Below are 19,311 nucleotides of genomic sequence, written 5' to 3'. Positions count from 1 at the left end.
GCCATGAAGTTTCTTGTGTATGAGGTGTAAGAGACAATGAGGATGGATATCGATTGAAGTGAAGGCGACCGATAGGATGAAATAAAGATGAAGAGGATGTGCACAAGGGCATTGTGTGTACGACTAATTACGTGGGGAAGAGAGTTATCTTGTTTTAGTTTTAAGAGAGAGAGAGAGAGAGAGAGAGAGAGAGAGAGAGAGAGTGGGAAAATTGAAAAGGCGACTTCACTAAATCATATCGAAGTGAGAGAGATATCCACTCTCTATCAAGGCTGAATGAAGAAGGTGTGTTGCTTCGAGGGGAGGGGCGCACTAGTTGCCAGGCGGACTCAAGGCGGTAGGAGAAGCCGAAGGTTAATGAGCGAAAGAGAGGGTGTGAATGGGAGCTTAAGAAGGATTTCTTTAAATGAAAAAAAGGGTGTTTTATTTTATTTTTTAGTGAGTAAACGAGAAGGTGGCACTATCTGAAGAGAGGGGCGTCGATTGGGTGAAAGGGAACCACCGTTTGCAGGCTGCCCTATAGGATGTAAGCCTTGAGTCGCTGTCATTCAAAGTTTTGGAAACCTACGGAGCTGCCTCGACATAAATTTCTTAAAGACAAAAGATAATTTTTGTAAAGCTTGCTTCAACAAGATTCTTACAAAGGAGTGGTTTTTGAAAGCTTCTTGGGAAATGATGAGAATGTATAATGTAATACTTGAATTTGCCGGCCAACTCATGGTGAAGTTCGTGCATGTGCTAGCATGATTGATTGAGGAAGGTAGAATACTGGTACTGATGCATCTAATAATGTACATATTAACGGCAAGAGAGCACAAAATGTCCTTTGAAACCAATGATTTATTTGTGGAAGAGAGAATTGTGAAAAGCTTCTTTGTCCATGTTCCATAGCCACTACCTTCTACACTTTTACCTTTTGAGCTACTTCATTGTAATGGCACTTTGCATAGGAATGGTTGCTATGTACAATGCTATATGCTATCTAAAACTTCCAGAGATTATGTACATAATGGTGCGGGAGTTATTTGCCTTTCCTCTTGGTTGTGGAAAGAGGTGTTAATAGTAGCCTAATGCTTTCCATGTAGAGGAGTGGAAAAACCCACCTTTGTTTCTTGCCAATTAATTTTGTGGCATCCACATTCACTATCATACTCTCTATGAAATATGAAATATGGCCAATCAATCCGTCCTTTAATATACTCGTGAACGTTTCCTGTGTCACCTCCAAGCCATAATTATTAGGAGGTTCTTGAAATACACATGTGAACAATGCATAAACTCTAGTCCAGAAGTCTGGCTTCATAGATTTTCACTTTCCTTTGCTGCCTCTCTTAGGTACCTCGTCATCATCAAAAGCACGTCCACTTAAAAATCAGTAGGGTTGTAGACCACGAGCTTTGGTTTTTGTCTTGCAAAACATAGAATTTCTCTCAAAAGGAACATATGGAGGACACCATCCCGTCTTGCCCTATTGAATGTGTAGATGAAACATTAGGAGACATTGTCCATAACATTACACACTTTGCTTTTTTTCTTTTTTAAATAACAAATTTAAATGCGTGCAATGCATGACGACTTATAATGCAAAAACTCCTCACAATTTCGGATGCATACCTTGCTTGATGGCAAAAACTCTTCCAAGTTTGAATGCCTATCGTGCATTAACAACATCAAGGAAAAAAACCTAGCAGATCTTACTTCAAGCTATGCATGCGAGGAGTCGTTCAATCCCATAAACACTTGCGCAACCGTGAATGCTTCGATTGCATAAACACTTCAAATGCAAAAATCAGTTTATCTAAGCCATGAAATTCATAGTGAAGAAACCACTCACTAATGTTGACACTACATGCAAAACCCTTACAAAAATGAATGCTTCATGAACCCTTGGCAAGTATAAACGATATGCCATGTAAACCTTCAATATGACGCATGTCTGGCATCATTATAAAACTCCCACATATTCAATGCTCCAAATGTGTACATTGTAAGCATTAGTAGCGAAAGATGGACGGAGTTGCTAAAAAGTAGTGGAAATAGATTCACAATCTCTTGTATATGATAGCAAACAACCACCTTTGAATATGGAACCTTTGAGAACAACCTTATCGTGGTGGTCTCCTGGATTTGTAGGATAAGCGCAATTAGAGAGTCTCCTAGGATGGGAGAGGGCACAATAGCAGAGATGACTTGCAAAAACCCAAAGGAGGGAACATGAGAGAGAGAGAGAGAGAGAGAGAGAGAGAGAGAGAGAGAGAGAGAAGAAGAAGAAGAAATTCTTCAATGTGAGCAAACCTTGGTAGACAACAAAAGGAAAGTGAAGGGAATTCTCCTTAAAATCCTTAGATCCTCCCAAGTATGGCATCAAGGAGTTGGGCAATATATTGGATTCATCCGTTGCTCTTATAAGGACTCATGATAGATTTGTCAAAATTTGAAAAAGCACCAAAACATTTCATTCTCCACTCGGACTAACGATCTTTAAATGCCTTTGTGACATGCATAAAGGAGCATGTGGGAGTAAAAGAATACAATAGAGTAGCTTTTTGGAGTGGGCATGGAAGCTATGGAGCTCCCTGGTGGTTTCAAATCTCTCAAACTTGATGTGACTAGGTCCTCAACTTTGGATCCCTCAAAATGAACTAAAAGCGACTATTTAACATAAGGGGCTTAAAAAACTAGGGTTCACACTTGATTGGCCAAAAGTGGTTAATTATAGTCTGTGCATTTAGCTTTTTTTGGACCATGTGCACTTTGGGACATGCATATCAATATCAATATCAATATCAATAGCAATAGCCTAAAATGAATACAACTTCCTTAAACTTTTCTTGAAAATAAAAGTAGAATATCTGCATTGCCATACCATAATACCACACATCAATAGAGCTTTACTCCTAGGTCAATGTCTCCCTAAGTGGGAGAAAGATGGAGATCGTATTTCTCCTAACCATACACATTGGCATTCGCTTCAAGAACGTTGAGTTCTATATACAAAGAAATTGCATATTTCTATATGTGTTTGAGACCATGCTATTCCCATCAAGCCTATGGTTTTTCCTAGGTTTCCACTTCCTTTGATGCAAGGTCAAGCGTTGTTGTAGTAGCCCCTTTATGTACGCTACATACACCTCTAACAATTAAGCAACATATTGGGATGAGAGGTTTAGCATGCTATAAGCATTCATTGGTTTGGGCCCCACGATGTCTAATTACTATTGCTTAGTATAATATGGCTAGCTCTATATAGAGATTGGGGTAAAGCAAGATATTCTCATCTTCTCTTTCCTTGACACAAGCCATGTGCTCCTCACATGGGTGAGCTTCCGGAACTGTTCTAATCTCACCTCACTTTACTCCATGCAAATACTTTATAAAAGGATGCTATCAACCACCACAATGCCTTCTTTGGGAAATCAAGAGAGGCACAATTAAGATACTTCACTTCCAAGTTTCAAATTATTTTCACGGGGTTACTCTTTTCTTCTAATTTCTATCTAACATGGTCCAAGATGTTTCGCTCATCACCAATCAACCTTTGGACTAAAGAGTTCTTTCACCAAAACAAACAAGCCAAGTTTCATGATGGTCAATATAAAGCTTCTTGTTGCAAGACACCGCAAACTAGAATTGTTCAAGTTTTCTCTTCAAATTTTTCTATTCGTTTGCATTTAACCATATCTAATTGTGGATTTATGCAAAATTGCTCTAGCTTTCCTCAATATGGAAATCACACCCGCTTTTTTACTCAATACTTCGTATTCAAAGTTTGTTTTCTAAGTAGACATGTTGCGTTCTCATGTGGGACATTGGCAAGGCTAAGGATGAGGATGATATTGTTGTGCATGTTAGAACCCACAGTAAATATCATTTTCGTTCTCATGTGGGACATTGACAACGCTAAGGATGAGGATGATATTGTTGTGCATGTTAGAACCCACAGTAATATCATTTTCTTGAAAAGTAAAACACATTTTGAATGAAGATTGAAAAGAAAGAACAAATGCAACATGTCTACTTAGAAAACGAACTTGTCAAGTAAAAGATTAGAATATTGCAATCTATAAATGGCAATTGCCTGCCTGAATTTGGACAACACTTTGTAAAAAAAGTCACATGGGAGGTCCCATAGAAGAGAGATGCAAATAACTAGGAAGGTCCAAAGTAGAGAGAGAGAGAGAGAGAGAGAGAGAGAGAGAGAGAGATTTATCAACGCATTCTTAAGGCCAATGTCGACCTATGAGATTAATCATCATTGACAACTACTGAAATTTTGGTTTATACCAAAATTCAAAGAAAATGGAGAAGGAATGTAGATGGCAAGAAGAGCCACTTGTAAATCAAAGGTCCAGTCATATACAGTCAAAGAGCTCTAAGATACAAAGCACTAGTCGAGAGAGATCGAGATCTAGAGATCCCCAAAATGAATTAGTGAGCCCTATACATAGCATATTAGACTACCACTTCATGTTTGCCTCATCACCCCATGGAATATTTGTTATCATATTATGTTAGTGATGTGTGTGAACACACTTAGGACCATTGGGGCACTTTTTTCCCTTCCTAGGCATTTTGTTCCCTGGCTTGCATAATGCCCATCATGAGTACAACAATGATATGCAAGAGGCTAGCTAGCTCTATCCGATACCAAAATGGGGGTGTAGTATGGCATGCAAAGGTGGCTAGGGCATGAAGAGCCCCTATCGCATAAGGGAAAGGCCGGACAAAGCCCATTCTATATCCCTCTATTTGATCTACTCATGTCCTAGTCGAATGGATGGCCTTGTGATGTACACTCTCAGGATGTTATCTTGGTGCTTTAGGGCACCTACAAGCTCGGACAATCTTTGCCTACTATGTACGACAGCTCTTTGAACAAAGTTTGTGAGCTCTGATTGTTGCCCTTTAGTGATGAGTGTGGACGATTGAAGGAGACTCTTTCTGTGTCTTTGTATCTCTAGTAAGAAGCAACCCCGTTGTATCTCGTCCCTCATCTCCAATATCACTGAAGTGTGGGTTGTCTATGACAAGGGCTATATACCCACCTCATGTTCTCTCAGTGCTTCACTTTGTAAGCCCAACCTCAAAACTCTAACCGCCACTTTAGAATTACATGGCATTTATGTGATCATATGTCCTAACCACTCAATGAAGCCATCCTCCAGAATAGTCATGAATTGCTCCCTATAATACTATATCCCTGATGGAAGATGTTTGAGTGTTGTCCATATTTCTTGGATGCGTGACTGCCACATATACTTCTTGAGGATTTAGTCCTCACAACAGGGTGAGTGTATTAATGAAATGGTGAGAATTGCTCTATATCTAGACCATGTGTGGTGAACCACTGTGCCATATGTGCATACCATGATCCTTCTCACCTGCTGGGTGCCTTGATGCCCTGAGAGCTCTATACCCGAGAGAGAGAGAGAGAGAGAGAGAAATGAAATGAAATGTTATATTAACGTCTTCAAAAGGCCAAAGTGACCTATGAGACCAGAAAGTTACAATGCGGTGTATCTGATACAAAGTCAGATAACAAAATAAATTAAACTAGGATAACAAAATATAAATACTGCGGGATCCTAAACTAAGCAGTACAATGTGAAGACAATATGGGAGGGGAGTAGAGATCCATCTTCATCTGCACTCTGGACGACAAAAGAGTATGGCTTGAATCCTTTGCCATAGCCTCCTTCGAAATTGTGTAGCTCCTCTCCTCCCTCGGGGTCGTCTAGATCTCCCTAGCTCCAATGCTCGGTCTATGAGAATGCCAGTAGTGCGGGTAGACCTCTCCATCATCGCTGGTTGCTCCTCTGTCTGTTCTTCTGGGTGTACAGTATATAGTGTAAAGAAATCTGCGATCTGTCTCTGGGGATGTCTCTCTTCACCTCTCCTCAGTAAGGTTTCTCTATGCTTGTGTAACTCAAGTAGATAGCCCAAGACATCTTTGATCCTCATAACTCATGACCCTAGATAGAGGCCCAAAACCTTCTCTGAATAGACAGTGAAAACGACCTCGTATCTCATAGTACACTGTGCAATGACATATGTAATGTACTTCTGTATCTGGCTCTAGATGGCATAAGCGGCATATTCTGTTATCTGCTGGTGTCCCTCTGAATCTGCCAGTCTCAATCTCGAGCTGATGTGAGGACGTGCGTATTTGGCCAATGGCACAACGCAAACCATGCGAAAGATGCGTGTCCATATAGCTAGGTCGAATTACAAACCCATCCCCCGTGAGGTGGAGAAGATGCTCTCTATAGAAAGCCATCTTTGTGCCCAACTCTTATAACGGCTCTATCCATGTCCTCCTCGTGTCCAGCTGGATCAAATCCTGACGGATGAGTCTATTAATCTCTACCCGTGTCAAAGACCTCAAGGGTGCTGAAGAGAGTATTGAAAAGGAGGCAACTTGTCCATGGTGAAACCATGATGTCATCTCAACATACCAACATGATGTATCCCCGTTAAGAGTTAATTGTCTGGAGGACTCTAGAGCCACCCTGGCATATCTGTCTCTGGTAGTATCCCACAGACTGTGTACAAAGGAGACTGATCTTGTGAGCGCCTCAATCTCGATAGGGGGGGCAGCTAATTCCGCTCGAATGATATCATGCGGTACAGAAACCTTGGCTCTAATCAGCCGAGAGATCATAGATACCAAGGGCTTCTCCATACGCCTCCACCCAAACATGCCTATAGAAGGTCCCCAAACTTGCACCCCATATAACATAGTAGAGGCAACCAAAGTATCAAAGAGCCGTAACTTTGTCCTAGGTTCCTGGAACTGAACCTGTGAACACATCCTCTCCATTCCTCCCAGAGCCGCACCGGCTCTAGTTAGTCTAGTCTCTGCTGCTCTTCTCAAAGAAAATCTCGGCCCAGTGAAGACTACCCCCAGGTAAGTGTATGCATCTGTATACTCCACAATCTCCTGACCATATTTGAAAGTAGGTACTGATCTCCTGACCCATTGCGGTGTGGTGTTAAACACCATAACCTTTGTTTTACCTAGGTTTACACCCAGTCCACTATCCTCTGCAAAATTGCGTAGTGCGTCCAAATGTCGTTGCATACTTTCTGGTGAGTCAGATATCAGTACAATATCATCAGCATAAAGCAACAATGGGATCCACGTCCCTGCCAGCTGGGCACCCCTGTCACCCTTTCTGTCAATGTAATCAAACACCTCATCAACATACATACCAAATAGAGTAGGAGACAATGGGCAACCCTGTTTCACTCCAATAGTAGAGTGAACTAAATCAGATACCCCTTCTGGAGTGCGTACATGTCCCACCACTGATCTGTACAAAGCCATTATCCCCCAAATTACCTCTATGGGCACCCCCATCTCTTGCCGTTTGCGCATCAATCGAGCCCTTGGTACCATGTCAAATGCTTTGCGAAAATCCACAAAGCTATAATAGATCCGCCTCCCATGTGCTCTGCCCTCCTCAATGATGGCCTTGAGTGTCAGAATATGATCAAGAGTGGAGAAACCCCTCCTGAAGCCGGCCTGACCCTTTGCTCGTACACCCTCGCCCTCTACCCAGCTACTCAAGTGTTGCTCCAGAATAGATGCATACAATCGTGCCAATGTGTGTCCAACCATAATAGTGCGGTAATTCCCAGGCTCTGTAGGGTCACCGGCCTTGAAGATGGGCACAATATTAGACAACCTCCAGGTCTCAGGTAATCCCTCACACATGGCACGATTGAACAACACTGCGAGAACCTCCATCAGCATATCCTTGGCATGTATAAAGTGCTCCGCTACTAGACCGTCATGATCATATGCCTTCCCGGTCCTCATCCTGTCGATGGCCCTTCGTACCATCTCAGGTGTAAAGAAAGTGCTCGTAGTAGTTGGGCAAGGCTTGGTAGGGTCTGGAAGGGGTTCCTGTCCCGGAACCGTATATAATGATGTCGCATATTGGCCCCACACATCAGGTGAAGTAATCACTGGGGGAGGAGAGTGCTCATGGAAGAGTCGCCATGCCTCTCCTGAGTCCCTACTCAAGAACATATGATATAAGTCTCGCTCCATCTGAGCTAGGTAAGCTCGCTTCTTCCGTCGCACAAGGCGTCGGAAAGCAATCCGAGACTGTCTATAAGTGATGACTCCTAACATAAGATCCCTCTGAAGCTAGGCTCTCATCTCTTTGCATTCCTCATCATACCAACTATTCTGGGGCATGCTCCCAGAATGTCGTCTCTTACCCGGCTGAGTGTGTGGGTATGCCACTGATGCAGCCCCATGCAGTGTCTCAGTCAGTATATTGGTGCACTCCTCCATTGAGAGGCATGTACCATTTGTGCCAGCTGTGCCTTCCAATAGACGGTCCCAGATCTCCTCTGTATAAACGAAATCAGTCTCTGGTGTAAATGTATAGTGGGTGTGTGGCCTGCCTCCTGGTGTCTGGGTTGTACTACACTGAAATTTAACGGACAGTGTCAATAGAGCATGATCTATTGCTATGCCCACTGGCATGGCTCCCACTGGGAAATCCTAAATGCAAGGGACAAAGCTTGGTTGTGTCATAACATAATCCATTGTACTGGCCCCATGTCTGTGTGGAAAGCATGTGAAACCGGCTGCTTCGGGAAATCGCTGTAAGCCATTAAGTATGGCTAATCCATGTGTAGTCGTCATTTCCATGAGGTATCTTCCATACTCCGTCTGCTCTCTATCATCTGAGCATCTGTCTAGTCTCAAACTCACCCACATCCATCTCTCCGAGCATCTCATCTGAAGTGTCGTAGAAGACTGTCTGCGAGTTGCCCGTTCGGGCATATAAGTCCCCTAGGAGAATGATATCACCATCCCTAGAAAACTCCCATATGTCATCATCTAGAATAGAGAAAGGTGACTGCCCTCTGGATGCAGCATACATGGATGTACTGGGAGAAAAGTAACATATGGCAATATATAGGAATCGACCTATGTCAGCTCTCAGTCTCACCCACATATATCTAGCATGATCATCTCTTCGTACAATATGCAGTAATGGTTGTAGTTCCTCTCTAAATAGCACTGCTACTCCTCCTTAACCTCTGCTCCCATGCTGAGATCTCGCATTTGTCCTGTGAGCTGTCTCCCATCTGTAACCCATCACATGTGGCATTACCTGTCCACGGGCTTGATGAGTTTCTGAGAAGAATACAATATCCTTGTCTTTGAAACTGTCCTCAAATGCACCCACATCCAGCCTCATAGACCCATTACAATTCCAGGTAACCATCTTCAGTGTGGTCCCATAGGTCTCGTACCATCATGCAGTGCGTCGCTCAAAAATCACCACCCGTCCATCTCTGTAAAAGGCTATCTTTCCCTTCTCCCTTGCCGCTGTAATCTCTGGCATTACCTCTCTCATGTGTGCGAGCTGTGAGAGAGTCAGGTCATCCCCGAGGAAAATACCTGTCTTTTTAAGAGTAGGCCTCTTCCTCAAGAATTCCTTCTTCTCTTCCAACGAGTGGAAGCGTAGTATGAGAGCTCTCCCCTTTGAAGATTCTCCTGCGCCATCACTTTTCTTACCTACCCTCCATGCCTTTGTGTGCAAAGGTTTCTCCATCCCCATCATGGATATAAGGCTTGTGACCTCTTTCTCCACATTATTTATGTCCTTGAGCCCGATCACTCTCACATGCAGTGCTCGCATCGGCATTATTTGTTCCTCTTCGAGGGTCATGTTGATAAGCGTCGGTGTACAAGGAGTTTCTTGACCTTTCCCTTTCTTGGCGACCTCAATCCATTTTTCGGCCTCGTCCACCTTTTTCTGTGTCCTTGTTATCATCTCCGCCCATGAAGATGTCTTTGTCACACTCAGTGTCTCCTCCTCTGTGATCATCCTTACCTGTTCCTTGATTTCCTTGATTTCATCTATTACCGAGGGCTGAAATTCGCCTTCCTCCACCCCACTGCTTACTCTATCAGCAAGCTCCTGTTTAAGGGCTGAGACTTCATTTCTGAGTGTCTGTATCTCGACGTTTGGGTTATCCTGTTTGAGGGCTAAGACTTCTTCTTTGAGTGTCTGTATTTCTGCGTTAAGGCTCTCTTTCTCCTTCTACCACTGTGCGCCTTCATTGAAGACCATCTGAAGGAGGTTGGCCTTCTCCTTCCACCATCCTTCCATCACAGTTTTCGCCTCGGTATCTGACCGCCAGCTTCTGCTCCCTCTGCGTTTCTGCAACCCTGGAGCTGCAATCAAGCTACCAGTCAGAAGGCGGTTAGAAGCCTGATCCTCTACGTATGAAGCTTCTGTTAGATCGTCCAATGCCGCACGCAGCCGTGGAGAATAATGCACGTCTACTGAGAAGAATGTGTGTGTGAGAGAGAGAGAGAGAGAGAGAAGGGGGGGGGGGGGGGGGGGAGATGGGGTGGGTGGGCGATAGACTATAAGTGATAAATAAAAAACTTAAGGGCTGAAAATTAACCCGCGATAGACAAAGGGGAGGGGGGGGGAGGGGCGGACAACGCGAGAGAGAGAGAGAGAGAGAGAGAGAGAGAGAGAGAGAGAGAGAGAGAGAGAGAGAGTGAGTCAAATCATGGCAACAATTCAGAGGCAATGTTTGTCCATCCAACAAATCTTGGAAAAAGGAAGAGAACGTTGGAGAGAGAGAGAGAGAGAGAGAGAGAGAGAGAGAGAGAGGAAGAAGAAGAGAATTTTAACGTTGTAGAAAACTATCCCAAGAGACCTTAGAGAGAGAGAGAGAGAGAGAGCATATTGCACAAGCTGCATTGTCTAATTGATTAATTACTAGCTTTCAGTGAGGACAAAGTGGTTTTTTTCCAAGGCTGAGAATAGAACTGGTGACAAATTCTTTGAGCCTATACAGCACATGAGATTAGGCAAGTATTCAGTTTGTACCTGTTGCACAGGAGACCTCACAAAAGATTATTGTGCTTACTTTCTGTATTACAACAAAGATACGTTTAGTTGTTGGATCTTTTGAGAGAAGTTCTAACCTTTGCATATTCCAATCCATTCTTGAATTATAAAGACTCAACCGCTACATCATCCAGTAATCCAGCTCCAGCTGCATACAGCAGAAAATTTGATGGGAGCTTGGATCCATTGCAGCTGCATGTACATATCTGTCGATGCTTTTGCTTTATTAGAATTTATACTCTTTGAGGAGTCTCTTTGCGCTTGCTGTAATACTCATCTGTTGATCCTCCTTTCCAATCAAATTATAAGCCTCTCAGATTCAAGAAACTTTAAGTTTCTCCACAAGCTTCTCAGCTCCCCCCTTGCATTCAGCCACAGCTTTTGAGGTACTCTCTCTCACGATTGCCGTCAACCCTGCCACTGAAGGAAGCCTTTGCTTGATACCTGCCACTATCCTCGCCGTCGAGGTAGACAAATTGGACTTCACCTCATGAATCTTTTCGTTAACTTCACCCACACTCTCCATAGATCGCTGCTTGATGCTTTGGCAAAAGAGCACTACCAAGTGAAAGAATCTAAATAATGCATCCTTCAACTGCTGGACATAGTTGTTGCTTTTCTCTACCAATCTATGCATGTGCAACCTTTGGCTCTGAAAGCCGTCACTGTAATGCCAACTTGGACCAGGTATATTTACATCCTCAAGCTCCTTGCCAACATGGACTTGCACTCCTCCATACTCCCATCGCTTCCGAACCTCTTTTAAAAGCTTTGAATGTGCAAAGGCTCTCCTTGCCTCCTCCTCAGCCCAAATCCTAACACGTTGCAACATGCAGCAGTATGATCAGCACAGACTTTTTACAGAAGTGGCTTTGAAAGCATAGCAATGAAGATGAATGTGAGATTCAGTAGCTTGCTGCGTACCGAGCTAAAGTTAAAGCATGTTTTTCCACTTCAAACTCAGCTCGAATCTTGCTAATCTTTTCTCTCTCTTCCTCTGCTTCTGCGCGTAGCTTGTCCACCTGCTCCCTTTGAAATGACACCTCTAGCCTTGCATTGGTTAGAAGAAGAGCCTGCTGCTCTACGTCACACTTCATTTTCAGCAGCAGATTTCTTTCGCAATCTATTTCTGCTCGGTCCTTGAGCAGAGCATATTTCTCTTCCTCCCGTTCGGCTTTTACCTCCTCAAGTTGAGTCTGAAGCTTTTCAACCATGATTGCAGTCTCTTGTTGCTTTGCCTTCTCTGCCTGCAGAAGCTCATTGAAGGCAGCCGCCACTTCTTGCTGAGCTTTTGTCTCCAGAGCTAGCTCTGCTACAACAGCAGCTTCCGCCATGGATTCTGCCTCTAGCCTAGCTAGTTCCTCTGCTACAAGCTCCCAAGTCTCCCCTGTTCCAAGTGCTACAGCTGCTTGGGCTTTCGTGACTGGTTTCTCTGGTTGAAACCTCCTGGTATACCCTGTTGATATATCAAGCAACCATCTTCACCACGAGAAATTGACTGGCCTTGCCATAAATGAGAAGCAACGCACCATACCAAAAGCCAGAGCCATGATGCCTCTTTCACCGGCTTTAATATCTGCTAGCAAAGCAGGACATGCATCCTGGTGTATCTTGTCAATATCAACAAAACCAGAAAGCTCCTGAAGTGCCTGAAATAGAGAACATATTTGAATTGCAAGCCTTCTCATCAAGAAACTGATGCCCTTTAGAGATCGTATCATGCTACATGAAAGCACTCACCCTTTTTGCAGCCAAGGAAGAATCCATAAGCGTTAAAGGAAGCTTCCTTTCCAAAGCGATTTTCCACGTGACGAGATCTTGACGAGTAAGTGGGCTACACAAATTCACATCAATTATCAGCATGCAGCTTCTTTATTACTGCAAGAAATAGCCATCAAGCACAACCTGTCAGGTGAAAAAAAAGAGCTCTCATCATCTGCCTCGTCTGTAACATCTTGTAATAACTGGCTGGAGATCAAACCGGCTTCAGCTAGACCTGAAATATGTACCATTCATGAAAACAGTTTGAGAAACCTTACTCTAAAGTCAGTCTCATTTTAGAAATTTGCACATACCCTGAATACAAGCAAAGTCCTCATCCTCTGGCAACACATCAGCATATGCAAGCTTAGAAACACCCTCAATGTACATAGCAGGGAAAACCTTATGAGCTGGACTCCTACATAAAACACCCGAATATTAAAACCTCGTTCTCCAAAGCAACCCGGCTCCTTCCTCCTCTCCTCTATCACTCTTTTCGTCCTGTGCTCAAGGGTAAGAAAATAATATCCTTACAATGTCGTAATTTTACAATTACGTTAGGTCCACTCATTGAGACTGAACTATCAAATCAGTATCTGCTAGGGGCGATGAGACTAAGAGACACACGACTAAGAGAGTACAGGAGAGATGCCAGCAACAATGGTTGCCCTCCTACTGCATGCGAGACCCCTCGTGCATATGAATCATCTGATGTAGTCATACAGCCTGTCATACGTTTGTCGATACTGAACATTATGACCACTTTCTGGTTGCGCTTGAATGTTGTACAAAGCTTTTTGCAAGGTATACTGTATGTCACATAATGGTGAAATGTCACAACCGTACCATACTGGACAGATCACAACCGACTGGAAACAGAACCCTGGAGGCCAAATCTGTCCGGAGCTGCACCTGAAACATGGCAGGAATCGTGGCACGAATCATAAATGTATGGATTGATGTGGAGTTGCTGACGAGGCAGACTTATGCTATGACTTGGTTTGATGGGCGTCGTTTTGTAATAACAGTTGACTTTTAGTCTTTCGGCCTATATGCACACCCCCCACCCCCCCCCAAACCCTCTCTCTCTCTCTCTATTGAACAGCACACAAGGTTTTTTGCTCGCCTACTGAATTCACCTTGCTGCTGCTGTTCCATTGCCAGCTGCTGCTGTTGGTGACAACCTGAGCCAGCACGTAGGCTTACACTGACACACCGCCACTCGTTTCAATCTGCTGCAGTAGGATTAGGCAACGCTTCAGTCAGGAGAGGTGCAGCACCACAGAGATTCTCTGTGTCTCAGTTAGGGTTTCGTCTCTGCACAGTTAGGGTTTTGAACAGAGGCCGCTGCTGCACAGACCTGCGCAATTAGGGTTTCTTATAACATTTCATTTCATTTCTCTCTCTCTCTTTTCAGAAAATTGCAGAATTTCGATATTCGAAATTGCAGAGGTGCAGAATTGGCAGAAATTGAAAAAATTGCATAAAGCGGGCTTTTGTTGTAATTTGCAGAAATTGCAGAAAATGTACGCCATGCATGCTTAATGTGGGAGAACATGTATGCATAATGTGGAAGCACTTGTGCGTGTAGATCTCCTTCCACCGCAAAATTTCCTCTCGTTTTTGGCAATGACCAAGCATGAGGAAGCAGAATGATAAGCCCGACCCCTTAGAAGATGCAGTTCAAAAGTGCAAAGAAGAAATGGCCGAAACCATTAACAAGATCAACCGCCACCTATTAGAAACAATAAAAATGTTCGAAGATCGCGTTTTGGCCCAAGAAAGCAAGATCACTGCAATGGGAGATCGTGTGATGGCCCAAGACGAAAAGATTGCGTCACTCAAGAAGGAGCTCACTGAGGCACAATCACGAAACACGCTTGAAGAGGGAGAATTGCAACCCAAGTGGCAAGAACTCAACACAATCAAAGAGCAAGTGCGAGCCATCAAAGAGGAGGAAGAGCAGCATAAAGAAATGAAGACTTCTAGGGTGGACGTTATTACAAAGACTCAACAAAAAGCAGATGAGGCTGAGAAATGGATTGAGGTTGCCAAGAAAGGGAAAAGCAAGGAAACAACATCCACACCCACCATTATCAACCTGACACTAGAAGAGGAGCAAAGAAGACGTGTACGCTCTCTACATGTGAGAATTTGCGGCCTTAAAGACAATGATAATGTAAACGAAGAGGTAAAAGAACTCATGGCTTTGATGGGGGTTCATGAGCCGATGCACTCAAGAGCTTGGAGAGTGGGCAACAAGAAAAATGGGAGTAAGGCGGAAACCTCGAAAGAAAGGGCACTCATCCTTCGTTTTCCCTCCATGGAAGCGAAGGACTTTTTGAAGAAGAGACCAACTCTTAAGAAGACAGGCATCTTTCTCCGGGATGACTTTGTATGAGGTCCACCACATTGTAATGCTCTGGTCTCATAGGTCATTTTGGCCTTTTGAAGACGTTAATATAACATTTCATTTCATTTCTCTCTCTCTTTCATTTCATTTCTCCCACACACAGCCTGAGCAGAGACGCCGTTCTGGGAGCATGCCCCAGAACAGCTGGTATGATGAGGAATGCCGCGAGACCAGAGCTAGACTTTAGAGGGAGGTGCTTTTGGGGGACATCACTCACAGACAATCACAGATTGACTTCCGACGCCTAGTGCGGCGGAAGAAGAGGGCATTTTTGGCTCTCCTAGGGCAGGATCTATACCAGCTATTTTTTGAGTCAGGACTCACGTTAGGCATGGCGGCTCTTTCATGAGCACTCCCCCCCCCCCCCCCCCCGCCCCGCCGCCATTACCTCTACAGAGGCCTGGGGCCAGTACACGTCATCTCCGTACACGGTTCCTGGACAGCCGCCCCTTCCCAATCCCCCCGATCCATGCCCCCACACATGTGCTTTTTTCACCGTTGAGATGGTGAGGAAGGCCATTGATAGGATGAGGACTAGGAGAGCATATGATCATGATGGCTTAGTGGTTGAGCACTTCATGCATGCCAAAGATCTACTAGCAGAGCTCCTAGCATTTATGTTTAACCGTGCCATGTTGAGGGCTTGCCTGATACTTGGAGCCTATCTACGATTGTACCTATCTTCAAGTCAGGAGACCCTATGGAGCTTGGGAATTATCGCACTATCATGATCGGACACACATTGGCACGGTTGTACACATCCATCGAGCATAGTGGGATCCTAGAGAGTGGCTTTGGAGGGACCCCTTCTCTTCTGCAGACCACCCAGGTGTCCCTTTCTTTCAGTACATTGTTCGACTGGGACGTCACATACTGGCAGCACAGAGAGAGGCTCGCCATATTGCAGCACCTCATTGGCAGGAGGAGGGTCTCACAGTTGAGTTCTTGGCAGCTTTTTGGGAGAGGAGGTAGGACTCCTGACTGCCGAGGCGAGTCACTTTGTTTCATTGGTTGGTCGCACACAGAGCTACAGTAGTTAGTAGTTGGGAGCTGGCTTGTGCATAGTGGTCTCTCGTCCGCATGCACAGCTTGTGACCATATTATGGAGAGAGCGTCACTGTCTTTGAGACTGTCCCTTGGTACAGAGGTGTGGCTTCGTGTTCTTCGGTTGATGCCCGCTCTTTCCACGGCTCGACAGTACACTTGGGGGCAGCTGCTTGGTCCACTCTCACGGGCCCGGCACTTCAGCTTGAGCTATCATCCACCAGCAAGATGATAGTGATGCACGGAGGGCGACCTACACTCCAGCCTACCACACAGAGCTTACTCCACAGGAGTGGTGCAGTGAGAGAGAGGTGTGTTGGGAGCTTATCAGTGGCCTGACACTCTGGTTCGTCTAGCGGGCCCATTGCTTCCGCATCTTCGAGGCTCGACCTATACCACCAGCAAAGACTGTTCGGGATCTTTGGCTTGAGCTCGCCCATACTCTCAGAGGACAGGTCGAGAGACTCCAGGGCAGTTCTGACCGCATGTAGGAGCGCAAAGAGGCTTTCCTTCGACTCTGGCGACCTGGGCCATTTTTCACCATGGTCCAGGGTGTGCTTAGTTGGCACTACCGTCCACCTGGCTTTTCCCTCCTCCCATCCCTTGTTCTAGCCTCATTGTACATATGTTGTTTTTTCATTGGGAGAGTCTCCCCATCATGATTGTTGTAGCCCTCTCTTGTAGAGGAGGTTGTAGCCCTATGGGCAATTGCATTAACTAATAGAAGGATCTTTTTCTCGAGGGAAAAAAAAATTTCAAGGAAATTTTCACATCAACTAGGATATCATATGGATATAAAAGAAATGTCATCACGGCTTGGCATCATTTGAGAATGACTAAGAAAGATACATTGGATGACTACTGCCAGAGGTTTTGGGATACTTATTTACCAATGTCTTCGTTTCGGAAGATTACTGTGGTTTGCCAAAAGAGATTTGAGAGTATTGTCTAGAACAAAAGTCTGACTCTATCCAAAGACTTATGGGACATGCTAAGCAAGGATTTGGAATGCATGCCGGCTCATTGACTTATCCTACGGACAGGATAGTATCCACCTCACCAAGGCAAGAGTCTTCCAGTGAAGAGAATGAATCAAGGGAACCGGATGATAGCTCATCACAAGATTCCAGAGCAGTAAGAGAATCAAATGGTAGTGCATCCGAGGGTTTTGACGAACTAAGGGAACCAGATGCAAGTTCATCAGAGGATTCCGGAGAAGAATAGGGATCGGACGATAGTGCGTCGCAAGGTTCCGACGATTGAGACTAACATGCCAATGGACACGGGAGGCTAGCGAGGCTACGCATAGGCCCCAGGGCACAAGGAAAGAAAGGAAAGGAACTCAAGTGGTAGAGTAAAGAATTTCACAGATCGAGATTGAGGTGCCAAGGACAGGGAGGCCAGCAAGGCTACCAACAGGCACGAGAAAAAACAAAAAGGTAAGCTAGGTCCACTGAATAATTTGCTCAAGGGTACTTTTGGCCCTAGATGCAAAGTGGATGGAGGAGGAGAACCTCGCCAATTCTCTTCAGAGAGAGTTGGTGTCTATCCCAAAAGTTACCAATGAATCAGCAAGTTGATCTCGTGTGGTGCGGACTGCACAAGAAGGGAGCCACTCCACTCCCTTGTCACCGATTGCTTAGATTGAATATAGTCACTGCTTTCTCTTTGAAATTTTAGGGTACTGATAGGCTGACAGTATTTTGCAAATCACTTTATCTATTGTGTGCACTAAATTGGAAATTACCTTGATTGAATTGAAAACATGTGCTCTTTCATGTGTGTATTGTTAGAGACATGTAGATAAAGATAAAATGTCTGCAGCCTTTTGTCTCATGAGTGATTTAAACTTAGTGCATCTAGACATCCGTCATACATAAGTAAGATCTGGATGTGATGGCTAAGTGAATGAAGAATGAATGTGATTTGAACTTAGTGCATATAGACATATGTTAGAGATTAGTTAGATCTAGATGTGATGCCTAAGTGAATGTAAACTGAATGATAGTGCATCAAGATGTCTATCTGGATGAGATGACTGGATACTGTTGTGAGTGCATCAAGAGTTCCGGAAGGATGAGACGGATTGGTGGAGTATGGTGCAGAGTACATAGAGTCAGTGTCTACTAAAGAAAGTTTTTGTCCTTTGGCTGTTTTTGCAGGCGTAATCAAGGGCGATTACAATTCTTTCAAGAGGGGGGAATGTCACAAAGTGATGATGTGGCATGCTCAACTAGAAAAGAAATGACAAGAGAAGTCGAGCCAATGAACTTAAAGAACTTCTGAGCACCTGCTGAGGGGCCTAACCATAAAAAATCCCGAAGCTCTAACTCTGAGGCTGATTTTTGTAAAATGCACTGGCATGCTGACGTGGTAGTCCGTACGAATGATGACGTGGCAGGACTGTACGGATTTTCCGCATTTCGCGTTGCTGGTGCCATGTGACAAGCTGTACGGATTTCCGCAAACTATGCTGGCTGCTTTTGGAATCTCCAACGCTAGCGTTTGGGAGCAGATGCTTTTGGAATTTAGTGCTTTTGAGAGAACTGCTTTTAGGGCTCTGCTTTAAAGCAACCCTCTTACTGTTTATAAGGAGCCCTCGGGGCTTCACTCTACAGAGCATCTGAACGCAGAGTATGAGAGCTGAGGACCCTCGAGAGTTGTACTTTGTTGTGAGCAATAATAAAGAATTACCGAAAGGGGCGCACTTTTTGGGGCCAGTGCTTCTCGGCGCGGAAGTCCGTTGTGCCGTGTCGACTCTCTCTTTCTCCCTAGTAAAGTTCAATGATTTTGAAGTTTATGTTCATGTGTTGTATTGATTTCTCGCTTGGAGAGTCCAAGCATATAACTGAGACCAAGTCCTGTTGGAATCTCCATTGGTTTTTGCATGCTTGTCTTGTGCTAGTGTTCACTATCTAGAGCTAATCTATGAAGTAGGTTCATTGCAGGCAGTGTGTAATAAATAAATGACTAATATGCTAGTGGTAATATTGAATTAATCTGCAATTCAAACTCTCAGAAAAATGGTACGTACTGTTGCGTACCTTAAAATTGTATGAGTACAAAGGTACGTACCTTACGTAGTATCTTTCCACCTTGCTTCGCATTGTTGAGACAAATGGGACTTTATTGCAGCTAAACTATGCTTTGATGTCTACAGTGATCAAGGATAGAGACCCTCTGACATTTGTGGAG

At 44.3% G+C, this 19,311-nt stretch overlaps 1 protein-coding gene across 1 annotated transcript in view; it reads right to left on the bottom strand.

Annotated features, from left to right (window-relative positions):
- Positions 1–10,733: 10,733 nt before the first annotated feature.
- LOC147437718 (uncharacterized) overlaps positions 10,734–19,311 on the bottom strand; it is a 57,253-nt gene continuing 48,675 nt past the window's right edge. The window contains exons 6-11 of the mRNA XM_086487215.1: positions 12,974–13,077; positions 12,804–12,894; positions 12,639–12,732; positions 12,433–12,547; positions 11,823–12,354; positions 10,734–11,713 (exon numbers count right to left, since the gene is read on the bottom strand). Coding sequence (XP_086343341.1) covers positions 11,218–11,713; positions 11,823–12,354; positions 12,433–12,547; positions 12,639–12,732; positions 12,804–12,894; positions 12,974–13,077 — 1,432 coding nt within the window. The 3' untranslated portion in view covers positions 10,734–11,217. The remainder of the gene's footprint in view (positions 11,714–11,822; positions 12,355–12,432; positions 12,548–12,638; positions 12,733–12,803; positions 12,895–12,973; positions 13,078–19,311) is intronic.

This window comes from Adiantum capillus-veneris, chromosome 17 (assembly GCF_014529385.1).
Source record: "Adiantum capillus-veneris isolate H3 chromosome 17, ASM1452938v2, whole genome shotgun sequence".
NCBI lineage: Eukaryota > Viridiplantae > Streptophyta > Polypodiopsida > Polypodiales > Pteridaceae > Adiantum > Adiantum capillus-veneris.
This window is presented reverse-complemented; position numbering and strand designations above follow the sequence as displayed.